General features: G+C 55.9%; 2 protein-coding genes across 2 annotated transcripts; both read left to right on the top strand.

Annotated features, from left to right (window-relative positions):
• The first annotated feature begins 1656 nt into the window (after positions 1 to 1656).
• GAL3ST4 (galactose-3-O-sulfotransferase 4) lies at positions 1657 to 10507 on the top strand. Its single transcript, XM_058828457.1, has 7 exons — positions 1657 to 1660; positions 2530 to 2868; positions 3831 to 4002; positions 7208 to 7451; positions 8578 to 9357; positions 9663 to 10208; positions 10390 to 10507. The coding sequence occupies exons 1-6, from the start codon at positions 1657 to 1659 to the stop codon at positions 10149 to 10151; spliced, it is 2028 nt and encodes a 675-aa protein (XP_058684440.1). The 3' UTR covers positions 10152 to 10208; positions 10390 to 10507.
• A 179-nt stretch (positions 10508 to 10686) lies between these two features.
• On the top strand, positions 10687 to 22163 carry LOC131574075 (uncharacterized protein DDB_G0287625-like). The gene is made up of 9 exons (XM_058828456.1): positions 10687 to 10752; positions 11360 to 11722; positions 12471 to 12483; positions 12769 to 12926; positions 13286 to 13605; positions 15184 to 15677; positions 16461 to 19122; positions 20081 to 20150; positions 20969 to 22163. Exons 1-7 carry the CDS (start codon positions 10687 to 10689, stop codon positions 19103 to 19105), a joined length of 4059 nt encoding a protein of 1352 aa, XP_058684439.1. The 3' UTR covers positions 19106 to 19122; positions 20081 to 20150; positions 20969 to 22163.
• Positions 22164 to 22913: the final 750 nt, after the last annotated feature.

Raw genomic sequence — 22913 nt, 5'->3', positions numbered from 1 at the left:
GGCTGGGGGGGGAGCTGCTCCAAGGCACCGATCCAGAGGAGGATCCCGAGGGACGGAGCCGGGGGGAGCGGCGCAGAGCCATGGCTGGGGCTGGAAAAATGGGGAAAAGTGGGAAAAATGGGAATTTTGGGGGGGTTTCTGGAGGCTGGGACCCCACCAGAGGAGAAAATGGGGGGTGGGATCACCAAAATTCCTAAAAAAGGGAAAAATGAGGAGTGGGATCACCAAAATTCCCTCAGGAGAAAAGGAGGGAGCCCAAAATTCCCTGAAAAGGGAAAAATGAGGAGTGGGATCACCAAAATCCCCTGAAAAGGGAAAAATGAGGAGTGGGATCACCAAAATTCCCTGAAAAAGGGAAAAATGAGGAGTGGGATCCCCAAAATTCCCTGAAAAAGGAAAAATGAGGAGTGGGATGACCAAAATTCCCTGAAAAAGGAAAAATGAGGAGTGGAATCACCAAAATTCCCTAAAAAAGGGAAAAATGAGGAGTGGGATCCCCAAAATTCCCTGAAAAGGGAAAAATGAGGAGTGGGATCACCAAAATTCCCTAAAAAAGGGAAAAATGAGGAGTGGGATCACCAAAATCCCCTGAAAAGGAAAAATGAGGAGTGGGATCACCAAAATTCCCTGAAAAGGGAAAAAATGAGGAGTGGGATCACCAAAATTCCCTGAAAAGGGAAAAATGAGGAGTGGGATCCCCAAAATTCCCTGAAAAGGGAAAAATGAGGAGTGGGATCACCAAAATTCCCTGAAAAAGGGAAAAATGAGGGATGGGATCACCAAAATCCCCTCAAATGAAGAAAATGAGGGCTGGGATTCCCAAAATCCCCTCAGGAGAAAAGGAGGGAACCCAAAATTCCCTGAAAAGGGAAAAATGAGGGGGTGGGACCCCAAAATCCCCTCAGATCACAACGTGAGGGGGGGGTGAGGCCTCTCCCTCACGTTTATGGATTCAAAAATCCTGAAATCCCTGAAATCCTCCACAAAAAAATTCCCAAACTCCTCCGGATCCCACCAAGGGCACTCCCAGGGCCCCCCGAACCCCAATTTGAGGGGTGGGGGTGAAGCCCCTCCCTCACAAAACCCCCCTGGAAGGAGGGATTTCTCCTTCCCCTCACAAATCCCACCCGGATCGCACTAAAGGGGGGGATCGGAACATTTTGGGCCCCCCGAACCCCAATTTGAGGGGTGGGGGGAGAATCCCCTCCCTCACAAATCCCACCCGAAATGAGGGGAGCGCAGCCCCGCCCTCATTAAAAACCCCTCGGCCCCACCCAGGAGCAGGATCGGAACCTCTCATCTCCCCAAAATCCCCCCTCAACGAAGCCACGGACGCCCCCCGCACCCTTCCCTCCCCTTCGCGGGGCGGAAAATCCCGAAAAACCTCGAAAATTCCCCAAAAAGAGCCCGCCCAGCCCCCCCCGCCTCACGCCTGCCTCGCTTCGCGCCGAAACAAAATGGCGGCCGCGACTTTTCCCGCGCCTCGGGGGGCGGGGACAAGCCCGTGTCACGTGATCTGAAGGGGAGTGGTTATGCAACGAGTGGGCGTGGTTATGCAAATATGGTGTTGTTATGTGAAGAGTAGGCGTGGTTATGCAAATATGGAGTGTGTCTGTATGGGGGCGTGGTTATGCAAATATGGGGCGTGGTCGTGCGATGAGTGGGCGTGGTTATGCAAATATGGGGCGTGGTTCCCGCTCTTGGCGCCAAAACGGAGGCGGGGTCTCCTCGCGAGGGGAGGGATCCCAAAATCCCCCGAAATTTGGGAATTCTGCCGGGAATTCGGGGTTCGGAGGGGGCTGGATCCCAAAATCCCGATCCCGAATTCCCGAATTAATTCCCGCTCCGCCCCATTCCTGGTCCCAAATCCCCGAATTCCCGATCCCAAAATCCCAAACGAATTCCCGGTCCCTCCTTCCCGCTCCGTCCCATTCCCGGTCCCGAATCCCGATCCCGGATTCCCAAATTCCCGATCCCAAATTCCCTCATTCCCAAAGGAATTCCCTCATTCCCGATCCCAAACCCCGATCCCTCATTCCCAAATTCCCTCATTCCCAAAGGAATTCCCTCATTCACGATCCCAAACCCCGATCCCTCATTCCCAAGTTCCCAAATTCCCAAAGGAATTCCCTCATTCCCTGATTTTCCCTCCCCGCCGCTCCGCCCCATTCCCGATCCCAAATCCCGAATTCCCGGTCCCAAATCCCGAATTCCCGATCCCAAATCCCGAATTCCCGATCCCAAATCCCGAATTCCCGATCCCAAATCCCGAATTCCCGATCCCAAATTCCCCAAATTCCCAAAGGAATTCCCAGATTTTCCCTCCCCGCCGCTCCTCCCCATTCCCGATCCCAAATCCCGAATTCCCGATCCCAAATCCCAAATTCCCGATCCCAAATCCCGAATTCCCGGTCCCAAATTCCCCAAATTCCCAAAGGAATTCCCTGATTTTCCCTCCCCGCCGCTCCGCCCCATTCCCGATCCCAAATCCCAAATTCCCGGTCCCAAATCCCGAATTCCCGATCCCAAATCCCGAATTCCCGACCCCAAATTCCCCAAATTCCCAAAGGAATTCCCTGATTTTCCCTCCCCGCCGCTCCTCCCGTCCCGGGGCGGGGCCGGGAACAAAAGGGGAAAAGTTCCGCGGGGCCGGGAACAGAAGGATCGGGAAAACCGGGAAAATCCGGGAAAAACCGGGAAAATCCGACATTCCCGGGAAAATCGGGGATTCCCGGGAAGCTTTTGGGGATTCCCGGGAAGTTTTCTGGGGATTCGCGGGAAGTTTTGGGGATCCCGGGAAGTTTTTTTGGGATCCCGGGAAGTTTTTTGGGATCGTGCCGGGATGCGGCGGAGCTGAGCGAGGCCGCGGTGAGAGGGGAAAAACCGGGAAAAACCGGGAAAAACCGGGAAAAACCGGGAATGGGGGGGCAAAAATCGGGAATGGGACGGGAAAAACCGGGAATTGGACCGGGAAAACCGGGAATGGGACCGGGAAAAGCGGGAATGGTGGGGTGGAAAACCGGGAATGGGACGGGGAAAAACCGGGAATGGGACGGGGGAAAAATCGGGAATGGGACGGGAAAACCCGGGAATTGGACCGGGAAAACCGGGAATGGGACCGGGAAAAGCGGGAATGGTGGGGTGGAAAACCGGGAATGGGGGGGAAAAAATCGGGAATGGGACCGGGAAAAACCGGGAATGGGACGGGAAAAACCGGGAATGGGACCGGGAAAAGCGGGAATGGGACCGGGAAAAGCGGGAATTGGGGGAAAACCGGGAATGGGGGAGCCGGGGGACACCGGGAATGGGATTTGGGGTCTGAAACTGGGATTTGGGGTCTGGAACTGGGATTTGGGGTCTGGAACTGGGATTTGGGGTCTGGAACTGGGATTTGGGGATCCGGGCCGGGAATTTTGGGATCTGGGCCAGGGATTTGGCATCTGGGACAGGAATTTTTTTGGGATCCAGGATGGGAATTTTGGGATCTTTGGCAGGAATTTTTTTGGGATCTTTGGCAGGAATTTTTCGGGATCCGCGCCAGGAATTCCGGGATCGGAGCGGGAATTTTGGGATCTTTGTCAGGAATTTTTGGGGGGATTTTTGTCAGGATTTTTTTTGGGAATCTGTGACAGGAATTTTTTTGGGATCTTTGGCAGGAATTTTTTGGGATCTTTGCCAGGAATTCCGGGATCGGAGCGGGAATTTTGGGATCTGTGTCAGGATTTTTTTGGGATCTGTGACAGGAATTTTTCGGGATCCGCGCCAGGAATTCCGGGATCGGAGCGGGAATTTTGGGATCTTTGGCAGGAATTTTTTGGGATCTGTGACAGGAATTTTTCGGGATCTTTGCCAGGAATTCCGGGATCGGAGCGGGAATTTTGGGATCCCATGGGGGCCCCCCCCCCCCGGCTGGCGCCGCCTGGCCCCGCTCGGGGCCGCCCTGGGCGTCTGCGTGGCCGTGGGGTTCACCCTGGGGCTCCTGGGGGGGCCCCCGCGCCGCAGGTGAGACCCCAAAATCCATGGAAAAATCCAGGGAATTCCAGGGAAAAATCCTGGGAATTCCATGGGAAAAATCCCGAATTCCTGGGGGTTCAAATCCCCTAAAAACGGGGAGAATTCGGGGGTTTTTTGTCACCCTGGGGCTCCTGGGGGGGCCCCCGCGCCGCAGGTGAGACCCCAAAATCCATGGGAAAATCCATGGAAAAATCCTGGGAATTCCATGGAAAAATCCTGGGAATTCCATGGAAAAATCCCAGAATTCCTGGGTGGGGCTTCAAATCCCTTAAAAATGGGGGGAATTCGGGGGTTTTTTATCACCCTGGGGCTCCTGGGGGGGCTCCAGTGCTGCAGGTGAGACCCCAAAATCCATGGAAAATCCATGGGAAAATCCTGGGAATTCCTGGGAATTCCATGGGAAAATCCCGGGATTCCTGGGGGTTCAAATCCCCTAAAAATGGGGAGAATTTGGGGGGTTTTTGTCACCCTGGGGCTCCTGGGGGGGCCCCCGCGCCGCAGGTGAGACCCCAAATTCCATGGAAAATCCATGGGAAATCCATGGGAAAATCCTGGGAATTCCAGGGAAAAGTCCCGGGATTTCTGGGGGTTCAAATCCCTTAAAAACAGGGAGGAATTGGGGAAAATTTGGGGTTTTTTTTGTCACCCTGGGGCTCCTGGGGGGGGCTCCAGTGCTGCAGGTGAGACCCCAAATCCATGGAAAATCCATGGAAAAATCCTGGGAATTCCACGGGAAAATCCTGGGAATTCCATGGGAAAATCCCCAAATTCCTGGGGGTTCAAATCCCTTAAAAATGGGGGGAATTCGGGGGTTTTTTTGTCACCCTGGGGCTCCTGGGGGGGCCCCCACGCCGCAGGTGAGACCCCAAATCCCGGGAATTCCATGGAAAAATCCATGGGAAAATCCTGGGAATTCCATGGGAAAATCCCAGAATTCCTGGGGGTTCCTGGGGGTTCCAAATCCCCTAAAAACGGGGAGGAATTGGGGGAAATTTGGGGTTTTTTTGTCACCCTGGGGCTCCTGGGGGGGCCCCCGCGCCTCAGGTGAGACCCCAAAATCCAGGGAAAATCCATGGGAAAATCCATGGGAAAATCTGGGAATTCCATGGAAAAATCCTGGGAATTCCATGGGAAAATCCCAAAATTCCTGGGGGTTCAAATCCCCTAAAAACGGGGGAAATTTGGGGTTTTTTGTCACCCTGGGGCTCCTGGGGGGGCCCCCGCGCCGCAGGTGAGACCCCAAATTCCAGGGAATTCCATGGAAAAATCCATGGGAAAATCCTGGCTATTCCATGGAAAAATCCTGGGAATTCCATGGGAAAATCCCAGAATTCTTGGGGGTTCCTGGGGGTCCCAAATCCCCTAAAAACGGGGAGGAATTGGGGGAAATTTGGGGTTTTTTGTCACCCTGGGGCTCCTGGGGGGGGCCCCAGTGCCGCAGGTGAGACCCCAAATTCCATGGAAAAATCCATGGGAAAATCCATGGAAAAATCCTGGGAATTCCAGGGAAAAATCCTGGGAATTCCATGGGAAAATCCCGAAATTCCTGGGGGTTCAAATCCCCTAAAAACGGGGAGGAATTGGGGGAAATTTGGGGTTTTTTTGTCACCCTGGGGCTCCTGGGGGGGCCCCCGCGCCGCAGGTGAGACCCCAAATTCCAGGGAATTCCATGGAAAAATCCATGGGAATTCCATGGAAAAATCCTGGGAATTCCATGGGAAAATCCCAGAATTCCTGGGGGTTCAAATCCCCTAAAAACGGGGAGAATTTGGGGTTTTTTGTCACCCTGGGGCTCCTGGGGGGGCCCCCGCGCCGCAGGTGAGACCCCAAAATCCAGGGAATTCCATGGGAAAATCCTGGGAATTCCAGGGAAAAATCCTGGGAATTCCATGGGAAAATCCCCGAATTCCTGGGGGTTCAAATCCCTTAAAAATGGGGGGAATTCGGGGGTTTTTTTGTCACCCTGGGGCTCCTGGGGGGGCCCCCGCGCCGCAGGTGAGACCCCAAAATCCAGGGAATTCCATGGAAAAATCCATGGGAAAATCCATGGGAAAATCCATGGAAAAATCCTGGGAATTCCATGGGAAAATCCTGGGAATTCTATGGGAAAATCCTGGGAATTCCATGGGAAAAATCCCAGAATTCCTGGGGGTTCCAAATCCCCTAAAAACAGCGGGAATGGGGGTCCCAAAATTCCATTAAAAAAAAGGGGAACGGGGTCCTGAATCCCCTGGGAATTCTGGGGGGGGAATGTCGGGATTTGGGAGGGATTTGGGATCAAATATCGCGATTTGGGGGGATTTGGGATCAAATATCGCGATTAGAATATCAAATATCGTGACTCAGATGCCAAATATCACAATCAGATCATCAAATATCACGATTTGGACGCAATATACCACAATTAAAATATCAAATATCATGTCTTGGGTGCAATATACCACAATCTGAATATTAAATATCGCGATTGAGCTGCCAAATATCACAATCAGATCATCAAATATCACGATTTGGCTGCGATACATCACAACCAGAACACCAAATATCGCCATTTAAATGTAATATATCACAATCTTGTCACAATCAGAACACCAAATATCGCGATTTGGCTGCGATACACCACAATCAGAACACCAAATATCGCGATATCGCCATCAAAACCCCCGACTATCGCGACTCACCCGCCCGACCCCTCCCCCTGATCGTGCCCATCCCCAGTCCCGGGGCCGTTTTGAGCCCAAATCGCGACATTTTGGGGTTGTTTTTTCCCCTCTGTTGCGACAGCTCCTCTATCGCGACATGTCCCCTGTCTATCGTGACATGTCCCCTGTCCGTCCAGCTCCTCTATCGCGACATGTCCCCTGTCTATCGCGACATGTCCCCTGTCGGTCCAGCTCCTCTATCGCGACATGTCCCCTGTCTCTCCAGCTCCTCTATCACGACATGTCCCCTGTCTCTCCAGCTCCTCTATCGCGACACGTCTCTCCTATCGCGACAGCTCCTCTATCGCGACAGCTCCTCTATCGCGACAGCTCCTCTATCGCGACACCTCTCTCCTATCGCGACAGCTCCTCTATCGTGACAGCTCCTCTATCACGACACGTCTCTCCTATCGCGACAGCTCCTCTATCGCGACAGCTCCTCTATCGCGACACCTCTCTCCTATCACGACACGTCTCTCCTATCGCGACAGCTCCTCTATCGCGACGTGCCGGCCGCGCTCTCACGTGGTGTTCCTCAAGACGCACAAGACGGGCGGCAGCAGCGTCCTGAACCTCCTGTCGCGATTCGCCGACGAGCGGCGCCTGCGCTTCGCGCTCCCGGTGCGCTACCAGTTCGGATACCCCGGAATGTTCCGCGCCGAGCTGGTCAGGGGCTTCCGGCCCGGGGAGACCTTCGACATCCTCGGCCACCACATGAGGTTCCGCCTCAAGGAGGTGAGCGGGGAACTTCTGGAAATTTCTGGGATTTTCTGGGAATTTCTGGAACTTTCTGGGAATTTCTGGGAATTTCTGGGAATTTTTGGGATTTTTTGAGAATTTTTTTTTTTTTTTTGAGAATTTTTGGGGATTTTTTTTTTATTTTTCTGGGATTTTTTGAGAATTTTTGGAAGATTTTTCGGGGAATTTTGGGGGGAATTTTCTGGAAATTTTGGGGGGTTTTTCTGGAATTTTTTGAGATTTTTTGGGAATTTTGGGAGATTTTTTGAGAATTTTTGGGGATTTTTTTGGGGAATTTTTTGGGAATTTTTGGGGATTTTTGGGGGATTTTTCTGGGATTTTTTGAGATTTTTTGGGATTTTTGGGGGATTTTTTGAGAATTTTTGGGGAATTTTTTTGGAGAATTTTTGGGGATTTTTTGAGAATTTTTTGACAATTTGGGGGGGATTTTTTGGGGATATTTCGGGATTTTGGGGGGTTTTGGGAGGCTCTTCGACATCCTCGGCCACCACATGAGGTTCCGCCTCAAGGAGGTGAGAGGGGAATTTCTGGAACTTTCTGGGATTTTGGGGATTTTTTGAGAATTTTTGGGGATTTTTTTGAGGATTTTTTGTGGGTTTTTTGGGGATTTTTTTGAGGATTTTTGGGGGATTTTTTGGGAGTTTTTTGGGAATTTTTGGGGGCGTTTCTGGGATTTCCTGGGATTTTTTGGGAATTTTTTTGAGAATTTTTTGGGATTTTTTGAGAATTTTGGGGGGGATTTTTGGGGGGTTATTTTTAGGGATTTTTTTGGGGGTTTTCTGGGATTTTTTGGCAATTTTGGGGGTTTTTTTGGGAATTTCTGGGGGAGTTTTTTGAGGATTTTGGGGGGATTTGGGTTTTTTTTTTTTGTGGAATTTTTGGGGGATTTTTTTGGGAATTTTTTGAGAATTTTTGGGGGATTTTTGAGGGGAGTTTTTTGAGGATTTTTTTAGGAATTTGGGGGGTTTTTGGGAGGATTTCTCGGTGGGAATTTTTCTATTTTTTGACGAAATTTTTCTTTTTTTTTTTTTTTTTGAGAAACCCCCGAATATTTTTAGATCCATTTCCCCCCTTAAAAAACCCCCCTTTTCCCGTTCCCCAGGTGCAGCGGGTGATGCCCAACGACAGCTTCTTCTTCTCCATCGTGCGGGACCCCGGCTCCTTGGGCGCCTCGGCCTTCTCCTATTTCCGCACGGCCTCCCCCGCCTTCCGCCGCTCCCCTTCCCTCGCCGCCTTCCTCGCCTCCCCCTCCCGCTTCTTCCAGCCCGGAGCCCGCGGCAACCACTACGCCCGGGACCTGCAATGGTTCGACTTCGGCCTCCCTCGTCCCTCGGAGCCCTCACAGATCCCGGCCATGCTGGCGGAGCTCGAGCGGATCTTCCCCCTGGTTCTCCTGGCCGAGCGCTTCGACGAGTCGCTGGTGCTGCTGAGGGAGCGCCTGTGCTGGCCGCCCGATTCCGTGGATACTTTCCCTCACAATTCCCGAGTTTCTTCCCGAGAAATCCCGGCCTGGCAGGTTCGGCGCTTGCGGGCCTGGAATTCCCTGGATTGGGCGCTTTATTCCCATTTTAACCGCAGCTTCTGGCGCCACGCCGAGCGCTTCGGGCTGGCGCGGCTGCGGCGGGAGGCGGCGGCGCTGAGGCGGCGGCGGGAGGAGCTGGCCCGGCGCTGCCTGAGGGGAGGCGGCCCCGTTCCCGCCCGCGCCATTCCCGACGGGAACCTGCGGCCCTTCCAACCGCCGGGAGGCGGCCAAATCCTGGGCTTCGCCCTCAGGGAAGGGCTGGGGGAAGAGGAGCGGCAGCTCTGCGGCCGAATGGCGATGCCGGAGCTGCCTTACAAGGATCTGCTGGAGCGGCGCCAGTTCGGGAACGGCTCGCAGGTGTGAAATTCCCGAAATCCCCTCACAATTCCCGAGTTTCCTCCCGAGAAATCCCGGACTGGCAGGTTCGGCCCCTGCGGGCTTGGAATTCCCTGGATTGGGCGCTTTATTCCCATTTTACCCTCACGTCCTGGCGCTTGACGAGTCCCCGGTGCCGCTGAGGGAGCGCCTGTGCTGCCGCCCAATTCCTTGGATATTTTCCCTCACAATTCCCGAGTTTCCACCCGAGAAATCCCGGCCTGGCAGGTTCGGCCCCTGCGGGCCTGGAATTCCCTGGATTTGGCCTGAAATTCCCATTTTAACCGCAGCTTCTGGCGCTTGACGAGTCCCCGGTGCCGCTGAGGGAGCGCCTGTGCTGGCCGCCCGATTCCGTGGATACTTTCCCTCACAATTCCCGAGTTTCTTCCCGAGAAATCCCGGCCTGGCAGGTTCGGCGCTTGCGGGCCTGGAATTCCCTGGATTGGGCGCTTTATTCCCATTTTAACCGCAGCTTCTGGCGCCACGCCGAGCGCTTCGGGCTGGCGCGGCTGCGGCGGGAGGCGGCGGCGCTGAGGCGGCGGCGGGAGGAGCTGGCCCGGCGCTGCCTGAGGGGAGGCGGCCCCGTTCCCGCCCGCGCCATTCCCGACGGGAACCTGCGGCCCTTCCAACCGCCGGGAGGCGGCCAAATCCTGGGCTTCGCCCTCAGGGAAGGGCTGGGGGAAGAGGAGCGGCAGCTCTGCGGCCGAATGGCCATGCCGGAGCTGCCCTACAAGGATCTGCTGGAGCGGCGCCAGTTCGGGAACGGCTCGCAGGTGTGAAATTCCCAAAATTCCCGAAATTTCCGCGGTTCCTCCCGGGAGATCCCGGCCTGGCAGGTTCGGTCCCTGCGGGCTTGGAATTCCCTGGATTTGGCCTGAAATTCCCATTTTAACCTCACGTCCTGGCGCTTGACGAGTCCCCGGTGCTGCTGAGGGAGCGCCTGTGCTGCCGCCCAATTCCGGGGATATTTTCCCTCACAATTCCCGAGTTTCTTCCCGGGAAATCCCGGCCTGGCAGGTTCGGCGCTTGCGGGCCTGGAATTCCCTGGATTGGGCGCTTTATTCCCATTTTAACCGCAGCTTCTGGCGCCACGCCGAGCGCTTCGGGCTGGCGCGGCTGCGGCGGGAGGCGGCGGCGCTGAGGCGGCGGCGGGAGGAGCTGGCCCGGCGCTGCCTGAGGGGAGGCGGCCCCGTTCCCGCCCGCGCCATTCCCGACGGGAACCTGCGGCCCTTCCAACCGCCGGGAGGCGGCCAAATCCTGGGCTTCGCCCTCAGGGAAGGGCTGGGGGAAGAGGAGCGGCAGCTCTGCGGCCGAATGGCGATGCCGGAGCTGCCCTACAAGGATCTGCTGGAGCGGCGCCAGTTCGGGAACGGCTCCCAGGTGTGAAATTCCCAAAATTCCCGAAATTTCCGCGGTTCTTCTCGGGAAATCCCGGTTTGGCAGGTTCGGTCCCTGCGGGCTTGGAATTCCCTGGATTGGGCGCTTTATTCCCATTTTAACCTCACGTCCTGGCGCTTGACGAGTCCCCGGTGCTGCTGAGGGAGCGCCTGTGCTGCCGCCCGATTCCGTGGATATTTCCCCTCACAATTCTCGAGTTTCTTCCCGAGAAATCCCGGCCTGGCAGGTTCGGCCCCTACGGGCTTGGAATTCCCTGGATTTGGCCTGAAATTCCCATTTTAACCTCACGTCCTGGCGCTTGACGAGTCCCCGGTGCCGCTGAGGGAGCGCCTGTGCTGCCGCCCAATTCCGGGGATATTTTCCCCTCACAATTCCCGAGTTTCCACCCGGGAGATCCCGGACTGGCAGGTTCGGCCCCTGCGAGCCTGGAATTCCCTGGATTGGGCGCTTTATTCCCATTTTAACCTCACGTCCTGGCGCTTGACGAGTCCCCGGTGCTGCTGAGGGAGCGCCTGTGCTGCCGCCCAATTCCGTGGATACTTTCCCTCACAATTCCCGAGTTTCTTCCCGAGAAATCCCGGCCTGGCAGGTTCGGCGCTTGCGGGCCTGGAATTCCCTGGATTGGGCGCTTTATTCCCATTTTAACCGCAGCTTCTGGCGCCACGCCGAGCGCTTCGGGCTGGCGCGGCTGCGGCGGGAGGCGGCGGCGCTGAGGCGGCGGCGGGAGGAGCTGGCCCGGCGCTGCCTGAGGGGAGGCGGCCCCGTTCCCGCCCGCGCCATTCCCGACGGGAACCTGCGGCCCTTCCAACCGCCGGGAGGCGGCCAAATCCTGGGCTTCGCCCTCAGGGAAGGGCTGGGGGAAGAGGAGCGGCAGCTCTGCGGCCGAATGGCCATGCCGGAGCTGCCCTACAAGGATCTGCTGGAGCGGCGCCAGTTCGGGAACGGCTCCCAGGTGTGAAATTCCCGAAATCCCCTCACAATTCCCGAATTTCTTCCCGGGAGATCCCGGCCTGTCAGGTTCGGCCCCTACGGGCTTGGAATTCCCTGGATTGGGCGCTTTATTCCCATTTTAACCTCACGTCCTGGCGCTTGACGAGTCCCCGGTGCCGCTGAGGGAGCGCCTGTGCTGCCGCCCAATTCCGGGGATATTTTCCCTCACAATTCCCGAGTTTCTTCCCGAGAAATCCCGGCCTGGCAGGTTCGGCCCCTGCGAGCCTGGAATTCCCTGGATTGGGCGCTTTATTCCCATTTTAACCTCACGTCCTGGCGCTTGACGAGTCCCCGGTGCCGCTGAGGGAGCGCCTGTGCTGCCGCCCAATTCCGGGGATATTTCCCCTCACAATCCCCGCGGTCCCCTGGGATAAAAACAACAAAAATCCCCCGGGGTTCCCGTTAAATTCGGGGTTGGAATCGTGGTGTTTCTCCCGTGCCTCAGTTTCCCTCACAGAAATGGATTTGGGAGGTTTTTTTTCCCTGTGGATTGAGCTCCTGCCTCAGTTTCCCTCCTGAAAAAAACGGTGTCGGTGCGGGGCTCGCGGATTTTGGGGGATTTTGGGGAATTTTCCGTACAAAATCCACCCCCGTTCCCCACAAAAATCGGGATGGAACCCCCGAGAATTCCGGGAATGTTTGATGGAATTATTCCGTGCCTCAGTTTCCTCCGTGAAAGGTACAACCACCCCCCCCCCGGCAAATTCCAGGAATTCGGGAAACGTAGGGAATGCTCCCCGTGCCTCAGTTTCCCCTCAGAACGGCGGTACAAACCTGGAGTTTTTTGGGAATTTATTTTATTTTTTAATGGAATCACTCCGTGCCTCAGTTTCCCCCCCTCCCCTCTGAGAGGTACAAAAATCCCGGCGGGAATTTGGGGAATTTATCCCTGTAACCACTCCGTGCCTCAGTTTCCCCCGGGACAGGTACGACGCTTTTCCGCTTTTTTTTTTTTTTGAGGGGGGGAAAATTTTTATTTTATTTTATTTTATTTTTATTTTATTTTAGGCGAATTTTCGCCTCACGCCTCGCTCCGCTTCGCGCCTCACACAATAAAGACGAGCGCTGATTGGCTGGGCGAGCTGTCAATCATTTATACCGAGCGTGTGATTGGTTCGCTGAGCCGCGAGCTCAAGGCGGGATTCAACGGCGCCGAAATCCGATTGGTCGGGGTGGAAGGCGGGAAGCCCCGGGCCCGCCCCCTCCTCGCGCATGCGCGCTCCGCCCTTCTCCGCCTCAGCTCCCCAAGATGGCGCCGCCCATGGCCGCCGCCGCCGCCTCCCTCTCCCTCCTCCTCCTCCTCTTCCTCCGCCGCCGCCGCCGCCGCCGCCGCCGCCGCCTGGCTCTGCTGCACCGCCTACGCCTCCTCCTGCAGCGCCGCCGCCGCCTCTCCGCGCTGCGCCTCGCCCTCCTCCCCCCCCGCTCCTCCTCCTCCTCCTCCTCCCCTCAGGCCCCTCCGCGCCGCCGCCGCGGGCGCGTCTGGAGCCGCCACCGCAGCTCCGCCTTCTGGTCCACGGTACGGGAGAAATCCCTGTGCGGGCGGGAGTGGAGCGAACGCTTCCGTCTGCTGCCGGCCACCTTCGAGGCGCTGCGGGCGCGGCTGGGAGCGGCCATCGGCCGCAGGGACACGGCCATGAGGCGAGCGGTGCCCGCCGAGATCCGCCTGGCGCTCACCCTCAGCCGCCTCGGCTCCCGCACCGAGTACCGGGCTCTGGAGGCCACGTTCGGCGTGTCCCGGAGCTCCGTGTGTAAAATCCTGCGGGACGTGTGCGGGGCCGTGGTGGCCATCCTGGGACACCAGCACGAGGAGGAGGAGGAGGAGGAGGAAGGGGAGGAAGGGCGGAGGCTGCACCTGCCCAGGGACCCCCAGAGCCTCGGGGGGTTCGGGGGGATTTGGGGGCAGAGCCCGGGGGGAGAGGAGAGAGCGAGCGGGGACACGGGAGGAGGAGGAGGAGGAGTGGAGGAGAAATTCCCGAATCCGGCGGATTCCGGCCCAAAATTCCTGACCCCGGAGGATTCCGGCTCGAAATTCCCGAATCCGGCGGATTCCGGCCCAAAATTCCTGACCCCGGAGGATTCCGGCTCGAAATTCCCAAATCCAGAGGATTCCGGCTCAAAATTCCCGACCCCGGAGGATTCTGGACCAAAATTCCCAAATCCAGAGGGTTCCGGCTCGAAATTCCCAAATCCAGAGGGTTCCGGCCCAAAATTCCTGACCCCGGAGGATTCCGGCTCGAAATTCCCAAATCCAGAGGGTTCCGGCCCAAAATTCCTGACCCCGGAGGATTCTGGACCAAAATTCCCGTCCCCGGCAGATCCCGGCTCCAAATTCCCAAATCCAGAGGGTTCCGGCTCAAAATTCCCGAATCCAGCGGATTCCAGCCCAAAATTCCCTGATCCAGCGGATTCCAGCGGGAAATTCCCGGATCCAGCGGATTCCAGCCCAAAATTCCCGGATCCAGCGGATTCCAGCCCAAAATTCCCGGATCCAGCGGATTCCAGCGGGAAATTCCCGGATCCAGCGGATTCCAGCCCCAAATTCCCGAATCCAGCGGATTCCAGCGGGAAATTCCCGGTCCCGGCGGATTCCGGCCCAAAATTCCCGGATCCAGCGGATTCCAGCCCAAAATTCCCGATCCCAGCGGATTCCAGCGGGAAATTCCCGGATCCAGCGGATTCCGGCCCCAATTTCGGGCTCCGATCCCAAATCCGGAAAAGGAAAATCCCGAGAGCGGCGAATTCCAACCGGGAAACTCCGGGAGGCTCCGGGGGCGCCCAAATCCCGGCGGAAAACTCGGGAATTCCACCCAAAAAACACAGGAGCTCCGAAACCCCGCGGGAAAACTCCCGAATTCCATCGGAAAAATCCCGAATTTCGGCAGGGGACTCTCGAATTCCATCAGGAAACTCCCGAATTCCACCCGAAAACTCCCAGATTTCAGCGGAAAACTCCCAAGTTCCGCCGGGAAACTCCCGAATTCCATCGGAAAACTCCGAAATTCCAAAGGAAAACTCCCAATTTTCACGGGACGACCCCCGAACTCCACCGGGAAATTCCCGAATTCCACCGGAAAACTCCCGATTTTTACCAGAAAACTCCCAATTTTCACGGGAAAACCCCCAAATTCCAGCCGAAAACTCCCAATTTTTACCGGAAAACCCCCAAACTCCACCGAAAAACTCCCGATTTTCGACGGAAAACTCCCAAATTCCGTCAGGAAACTCCCAATTTCCACCGGAAAATCCCCAATTTCCACCGGAAAATACCCAAATTCCACCCGAACCCTCCCAATCTCCCCCTCCCCTTCCCCACCCGCCCCCGGAATTCCCGAATTTCCCGGCATTCCCGAATTTCCCGGAATTCCCGGAATTCCCGAATTTCCCGGAATTCCCGAATTTCCCGGGGCCGTGGCCGCTGCCCAGCCTGGCGGGGGTCGTGGCTCGGCTGCGGATCCCGATCCGCGCCCCCCCCAACCGCGACAATCGCGACAATCGCGACAACAACCGCGGGAATAATCGCGGGAACAACCGCGGGAATCGCGGGAACAATCGCGGGAATCGCGACAACAATCGCGGGAATCGCGACAACAACCGCGGGAATAATCGCGGGAACAACCGCGGGAATCGCGGGAACAATCGCGGGAATAATCGCGGGAATCGCGGCTATCGCGACACCAATCGCGGGAATAATGGCGATAATCGCGGGAATAATGGCGATAATCGCGACAATCGCGGGAACAACGGCGGCTATCGCGACAATCGCAGCAATAATCGCGACAGGGCCGGGCACGCGCTGACCCTGCAGGCCACGGTGGACGCGCGCGGCTGCCTCTGGAATGTGGAATTCCAGCGGCCGGGAACCGGGATCCGACAATCGGCGCTGTTCCGGTGGCTCCAGCGGCGGCACCGGGAGAGCGGCGGGAAAAACACCGGGAATGGGAATAACAACGGGAATGGGAACGGGAATTATCCCGGGAATAACACCGGGAATAACGGGAATAACACCGGGAATTATCCCGGGAATAACACCGGGAATAACGGGGAAAACAACGGGAATTATCCCGGGAATAACGGGAATAACAACGGGAATGGGAACGGGAATAACACCGGGAATAACGGGAATTATCCCGGGAATAACGGGAATGGGAACGGGAATTATCCCGGGAATAACGGGAATAACACCGGGAATTATCCTGGGAATAACGGGAATAACACCGGGAATTATCCCGGGAATAACGGGAATAACACCGGGAATAACACCGGGAATAACGGGAATAACACCGGGAATAACACCGGGAATTATCCCGGGAATAACGGGAATAACACCGGGAATTATCCCGGGAATAACGGGAATAAAAACGGGAATTATCCTGGGAATAACACCGGGAATAACGGGAATAACAACCGGAATTATCCCGGGAATTCAGGAAATTGTCCCGGGAATAACACCGGGAATGGGAACGGGAATAACACTGGGAATTGTCCCGGGAATTCCGGGAATTGTCCAGGGAACAGCGGGAATAACGGGAATGGGAACAACGGGAATTGTCCCGGGAATTCCCCCGGGGATGCGGGGCCGGATCCCGGGAATTGCCGGGGAAGTTCGGGGAATGTGGGGGGTGAGGATGGGAATTGCAGGAATTCGGATGGAAATTCGGGGGATTCCGCTAAAAACTCGGAGAATTCCCCTGGGAATTCAGGGAACATCCGTGAAAACTCGGGGAATCCCGATGGGAACCTGGGGGATTCGGGGAATCCCGGTGGGAATCCCGGTGGGAATCCCGGTGCCAATCCTGATCTAACTCCCGGTAATTCCGGTTTGAATCCCGGTGTAAACCCGGTGAATCCCGGTTCCAATCCCGGTGCCAATCCCGGTGCCAATCCTGATCTAACTCTCGGTAATTCCGGTTTGAATCCCGGTGTAAATCCCGGGAATCCCGGTGTGAATCCCGCTGCCAATCCCGGTGTAAACCCGGTGATTCCCGGTTCCAATCCCGTTTCCAGCCCCGTTTTCCCGGTGATCCCCCCGTATTTCCTGGGCTCCCGGCGGGACCCGCTCCTGCCCTGGCTGCTGCGGCCGTTCCGGGCGGGCTCGGCCCGGCTTAACCGGGGCTCGGAGAGGGAGAGCCGGGTTAACCGGGGCTCGGTCCGGGTTAACCGGGGCTCGGAGGGGTCGGTCCGGTCTGACCAGGGCTCGGAGGGGGAAGCCCGGGTTAACCGGGGCTCGGTCCGGGTTAACCGGGGCTCGGAGGGGTCGCTCCGGGTTAACCGGGGCTCGGAGGGGTCGGTCCGGTTTAACGGGGGCTCGGAGGGGTCGGTCCGGTTTAACCGGGGCTCGGAGCGGTCGGTCCGGTCTGACCGGGGCTCGGAGGGCTCGGTCCGGGTTAACCGGGGCTCGGAGGGGTCGCTCCGGGTTAACCGGGGCTCGGAGGGGTCGCTCCGGGTTAACGGAGGCTCGGAGGGGTCGCTCCGGTCTGACCGGGGCTCGGAGGGGTCGCTCCGGTCTGACCGGGGCTCGGAGGGGTCGCTCCGGTCTGACCGGGGCTCGGAGGGCTCGGTCCGGGTTAACGGGGGCTCGGAGGGGTCGCTCCGGTCTGACCGGGGCTCGGAGGCGTCGCTCCGGTCTGACCGGGGCTCGGTCCGGGTTAACGGGGGCTCGGAGGCGTCGCTCCGGTCTGACCGGGGCTCGGTCCGGGTTAACGGGGGCTCGGAGGGGTCGGTCCGGGTTAACGGGGGCTCGGAAGGGGAAGCCCGGGTTAACCGGGGCTCGGTCCGGGTTACCGGGGGCTCAGAGGGCCGGTGTGACCGGGGCTCGCTCCGGTTTAACCGGGGCTCGCTGGGGGAAGCCCGGTTTAACCGGGGGGCGGCTCTGGCGGCCCGGGGGGCTCGGGGGGCTCTGCGGAGGCTCCGGGGCCGCTGGCGCTGCCTCGGGCACCGCAACGACACCGAGCTCCGGTTCCTGCCCACGCTGCTGCTGAGCTGCGTCCTGCTCCACAACCTCTGCCAGATCCGCGGGGATCCGCTCCCGGACCGGGAACGGCACCGGGAATACCGGGAACAGCGCCGGGAATACCGCCGGGAATACCGGGAATACCGCCGGGAACAGCGCCGGGAACAACGGGAGAGACAACGGGAACAGCTCCACAACCTCTGCCAGATCCGCGGGGATCCGCTACCGGACCGGGAACGGCACCGGGAACAGCGCCGGGAATACCGGGAATACCGCCGGGAACAACGGGAGAGACAACGGGAACAGAACCGGGAACAACGGGAGAGACAACGGGAACAGCTCCACAACCTCTGCCAGATCCGCGGGGATCCGCTCCCGGACCGGGAACGGCACCGGGAACAGCGCCGGGAATACCGGGAACAGCGCCGGGAATACCGCCGGGAACAACGGGAGAGACAACGGGAACAGAACCGGGAGCAACGGGAGAGACAACGGGAACAGAACCGGGAGCAACGGGAGAGACAACGGGAACAGCTCCACAACCTCTGCCAGATCCGCGGGGATCCGCTCCCGGACCGGGAACGGCACCGGGAATACCGGGAATGTCACCGGGAACAACGGGAGAAACACCAGGACAAACCCCGGGAATACCGGGAGAGACACCGGGAACACCGGGACGACCTGTGCCAGCCCCGGGGGGAGCCGCTGCCCCCGCGGGAACACCGGGAATCCCGGGAACAACACCGGGAACAGCACCGGGAACACCGGGAACAGCACCGGGAATCCCGGGAACAGCACCGGGAACACCGGGAACAGCACCGGGAACACCGGGAACAGCACCGGGAATACCGGGAACAACCCGGGGAACACCGGAACCGCCCCGATTCCGACCCAAATCCCCCCGATTTGAACCCAAATCCCCCCAATTTGAACCCAAATCCCCCCGATTTGACCCCAAATCCCCTCGATTTGAACCCAAATCCCCCCGATTTGAACCCAAATCCCCCCAATTCTGACCCAAATCCCCCCAATTCTGACCCAAATCTCCCCAATTCTGACCCAAATCCCCCCGATTTGAACCCAAATCCCCTCGATTTTTACCCAAATCCCCCCGGTTCCGATTCCCGCCCCAATTCCCCCGGTTCCAGCTGCGGTTCCAGCCCCGATTCCCTGGATTTCAGCCCAAATTCCCTGGATTTCAGCCCAAATTCCCTGGATTTCAGCCCAAATTCCCTGGATTATTCCAGCCCAAATTCCCTGGATTTCAGCCCAAATTCCCTGGATTATTCCAGCCCCGGCTCCCCCCAGGAGGATGAGGAGGATGAGGAGGATGAGGAGGATGAGGAGGAAGGCCGGAGGCTCCGGGCGGCCGTGGTGGCGGCGCTCGAGGGGTGAGGACCCGAATTTGGGGGTCCCGGGATGATTTTTGGGGGGCTCAGACCCGAATTTGGGGGTCCCGAGCTGATTTTGGGGCGTCCAGACCCGAATTTGGGGATCCCGAGGTGATTTTGGGGGCTCAGACCCAATTTTGGGGGTCCCGGGATGAATTTGGGGGCTTTAAACCCAAATTTGGGGGTCTCGGGGTGATTTTTGGGGGGCTCAGACCCGAATTTGGGGGTCCCGGGATGATTTTGGGGGCTCAGACCCGAATTTTGGGGGTCTCGAGGTGATTTTGGGTGTCTGGAGCTGATTTTGGGGGCCCCGGGATGATTTTTGGGGGGCTCAGACCCGAATTTGGGGGTCCCGAGCTGATTTTGGGGCGTCCAGACCCGAATTTGGGGATCCCGAGGTGATTTTGGGGGCTCAGACCCAATTTTGGGGGTCCCGGGATGAATTTGGGGGCTTTAAACCCAAATTTGGGGGTCCCGAGGTGATTTTTGATGGGCTCAGACCCAAATTTGGGGGTCCCGAGGTGATTTTGGGGGCCTGAGACCCAAATTTGGGGGTCCCGAACTGATTTTGGGGGTCCCGAGGTGATTTTGGGGAGTTCAGACCCAATTTGGGGGTCCCAGACCCGAATTTGGGGGTCCCGGGGCGATTTTGGGGGGTTCAAACCCAATTTGGGGGTCCCGAGGTGATTTTGGGGGTCCCAGAGCCAAATTTGGGGGTCCCAAGGTGATTTTGGGGGTCCCGAGGTGATTTTGGGGAGTTCAGACCCAATTTGGGGGTCCCAGACCCGAATTTGGGGGTCCCGAGTTGATTTTTGGGGGGCTCACCCCCGAATTTGGGGTCCCGGGATGATTTTGGGGGGTTTAAACCCAAATTTGCTGGTCCCAGGGTGATTTTTGAGGGGCTCAGACCCGAATTTGGGGTCCTGAGCTGAATTTGGGGGCTGACCCGAATTTGGGGGTCCCGGGATGAATTTGGGGGGTTTAAACCCAAATTTTGGGGTCCCGAGATGATTCTGGGGGGTTTAAACCCGAATTTTGGGGATCCCGAGGTGATTTTGGGTGTCTGGAGCTGATTTTGGGGGTCCCGAGCTGATTTTGGGGGCCCCGGGATGATTTTGGGGGGTTCAGACCCAAATTTGGGGGTCCCGAGGTGTTTTAGGGGGGTTTAATCCCAAATTTGGGGGGGTTAAACCCGAATTTTGGGGTCCCGAAGTGATTTTGGGGGCCTGAGACCCAAATTTGGGGGTCCCGGGGCGATTTTGGGGGTCCCAGACCCGAATTTGGGGGTCCCGGGGTGATTTTCGGGGGTTTAAACCCAAATTTTGGGGGTCCCGGGATGATTTGGGGGGGCTCAGACCAAATTTTGGGGTCCCGGGATGATTTTGGAGGGGGTTAAACCCAAATTTGGGGGTCCCGGGGTGATTTTTGGGGGTTTAAACCCAAATTTTGGGGGTCCTGAGCTGATTTTGGGGGGCTGACCCAAATTTGGGGGTCCTGAGGTGTTTTAGGGGGGTTTAATCCCAAATTTGGGGGGGTTAAACCCAAACTTTGGGGTCCCGAAGTGATTTTGGGGGCCTGAGCCCCAAATTTGGGGGTCCCGCGGCCATTTTGGGGGTCCCAGACCCGAATTTTGGGGTCCCGGGATGATTTTTTGGGGCTCAGACCCAATTTTGGGGGTCCCAAGGTGTTTTGGGGGGGTTAAACCCAAATTTGGGGGTCCCGAGGTGTTTTAGGGGGGTTAAACCCGAATTTTGGGGTCCCGGGGCGATTTTGGGGGGTTCAGACCCAATTTGGGGGTCCCGAGGTGATTTTGGGGGGCTCAGACCCGAATTTGGGGGGGTTTCAACCCAAATTTGGGGGTCTTGAGCTGATTTTGGGGGGCTCAGACCCGAATTTGGGGGTCCCGGGGCGATTTTGGGGGTCCCAGACCCGAATTTTGGGGTCCCGAGCTGATTTTGGGGGCTCAGACCCAAATTTGGGGGTCCCGGGGTGATTTTTGGGGGTTTAAACCCAAATTTGGGGGTCCTGAGCTGATTTTTGGGGGGCTCAGACCCGAATTTGGGGGTCCCGAGGTGTTTTAGGGGAGTTTAAACCCAAATTTGGGGGGGTTAAACCCGAATTTTGGGGTCCCGAGCTGATTTTAGGGGTCCCAGACCCGAATTCGGGGGTCCCGAACTGATTTTGGGGGTCCCGAGGGGATTTTGGGGAGTTCAGACCCAATTTGGGGGTCCCAGACCCAAATTTGGGGGTCCCGAGCTGATTTTAGGGGTCCCAAACCCGAATTTGGGAGGATTTGGGGAATTTTCCCTGGATTTTGGGGCTCCCGAGGGGATTTGGGGGATCCCAGAGGTTCCAATCCCAATTTTGGGGGGTCCTGGGGCAAATTTTGGGGTCTCCAGGAGGTTTTGGGGGTCCCAGAACCTGGAAATTTGAGGATTTTGGGGCGTTTTAACCCAAATTTGGGCTGGAAAAGCCCCAAAATCGCCGGAATTTTTCCCTTTTTTGTTTCCCCCCCTCCTCTGACGTTTTTTAATAAATTCCTCGGATTTTGTCCCAAAATCGTTTTTATTCCAATAAATAAACGTTACAAAAGGGGGGCGGGGGAGGGGCGGGCGCGAGACCCCCGAAAAGTGACGTTTATCCAAAATAAAATAAAATTTAAAATAAATTCCCAAAAAAACCCAAAAAAACCCCAAAAAAAACCCCAAAAAAATTCCCAAAAAAGTGATTTTTACCCCAAAAAATCGGGAGGAAATCGGGTAAAGGAAGGGTTGGAAAATGAAGATTTTTGGGAATAAAAAATCCCTAAAATTGACCTAAAAAAGGCAAAAAATGGAGCGGGGGAGGAGAAATCCAGGCCCGGAAATTGTAAAAATTATTAAAAAGTCCCTAAAAAAGGGGGGAAATTGGGAAAAAAATGAAGTGAGGGGAGGGGTTGGAAAAACCCCCGGAATTGACCTGAAAAATGTAAAAAAACGGCCCCAAAAATGGGGAAAATCGGAGGGAAAAGGTAAAAAAAAATTGGGGGAAAAAAGGGAAAAATGAAAGAGAAAAAGGAAAAATTAAAAGAAGAAAAATTGGGGGAAAAGGGGAAAATAAAACAGGGGAAAAATGGGGAAAAATACAGGAAAAATGAGAAAAAATGAAATTGTGGGAGAGGCTGGAACCAACCTTAAAAAATCCACAAAAATGACCCCAAAAAAATGAAATAAACGGGAAAAAAGGAAAATAAAAAAATTTAAAAATTGGGAAAAAAAGCAAAAAAAAGGGGAAAAAAGGAAAAAAAAATGGGGGAAGGGGCAGGGCTGAAAAATTCATAAAAACCCCTTAAAAATGCAGAAAAAGCACCTTGAAAGTGTAAAAAAAATATGGAAAAAACCTGGAAAAACAGTAAAAAAAAATCTAAAAAAAAAGAGAAAAAGGGGAGGGGGAGGGGCTGAAACCCCCATTTGGAAAAGTTTTAAAAATTGGTAAAAACCGCCTTAAAAAAGGGGAAAAAAGGGGGGAAAAACTTAAAGAAAAAAACAAAAAAAGATTTAAAAATACCCCCAAAAAAACCCCAAAAAAATTCCCGAAAAAAGCTGAAAAAAATATGAAAAAAATCCAAAAAAACCCCAAAAAATTATAATAATAATAAAAAAAACTCATAAAAAATTTTTAAAAATCCAAAAAATAAATGAAAAAAAATTTTTTAAAAAATTAAAAAAAAAAAATTAAAAAAAGAAATCCAAAATAATTAAAAAAAAAATCCAAAAAAAATTCAAAAAAATTTCCAAAAAAATTAACAAATAAATTAAAAAAATTCCCAAAAA

Source organism: Poecile atricapillus, assembly GCF_030490865.1.
Source record: "Poecile atricapillus isolate bPoeAtr1 chromosome 36 unlocalized genomic scaffold, bPoeAtr1.hap1 SUPER_36_unloc_10, whole genome shotgun sequence".
NCBI classification, from domain to species: domain Eukaryota; kingdom Metazoa; phylum Chordata; class Aves; order Passeriformes; family Paridae; genus Poecile; species Poecile atricapillus.
This window is presented reverse-complemented; position numbering and strand designations above follow the sequence as displayed.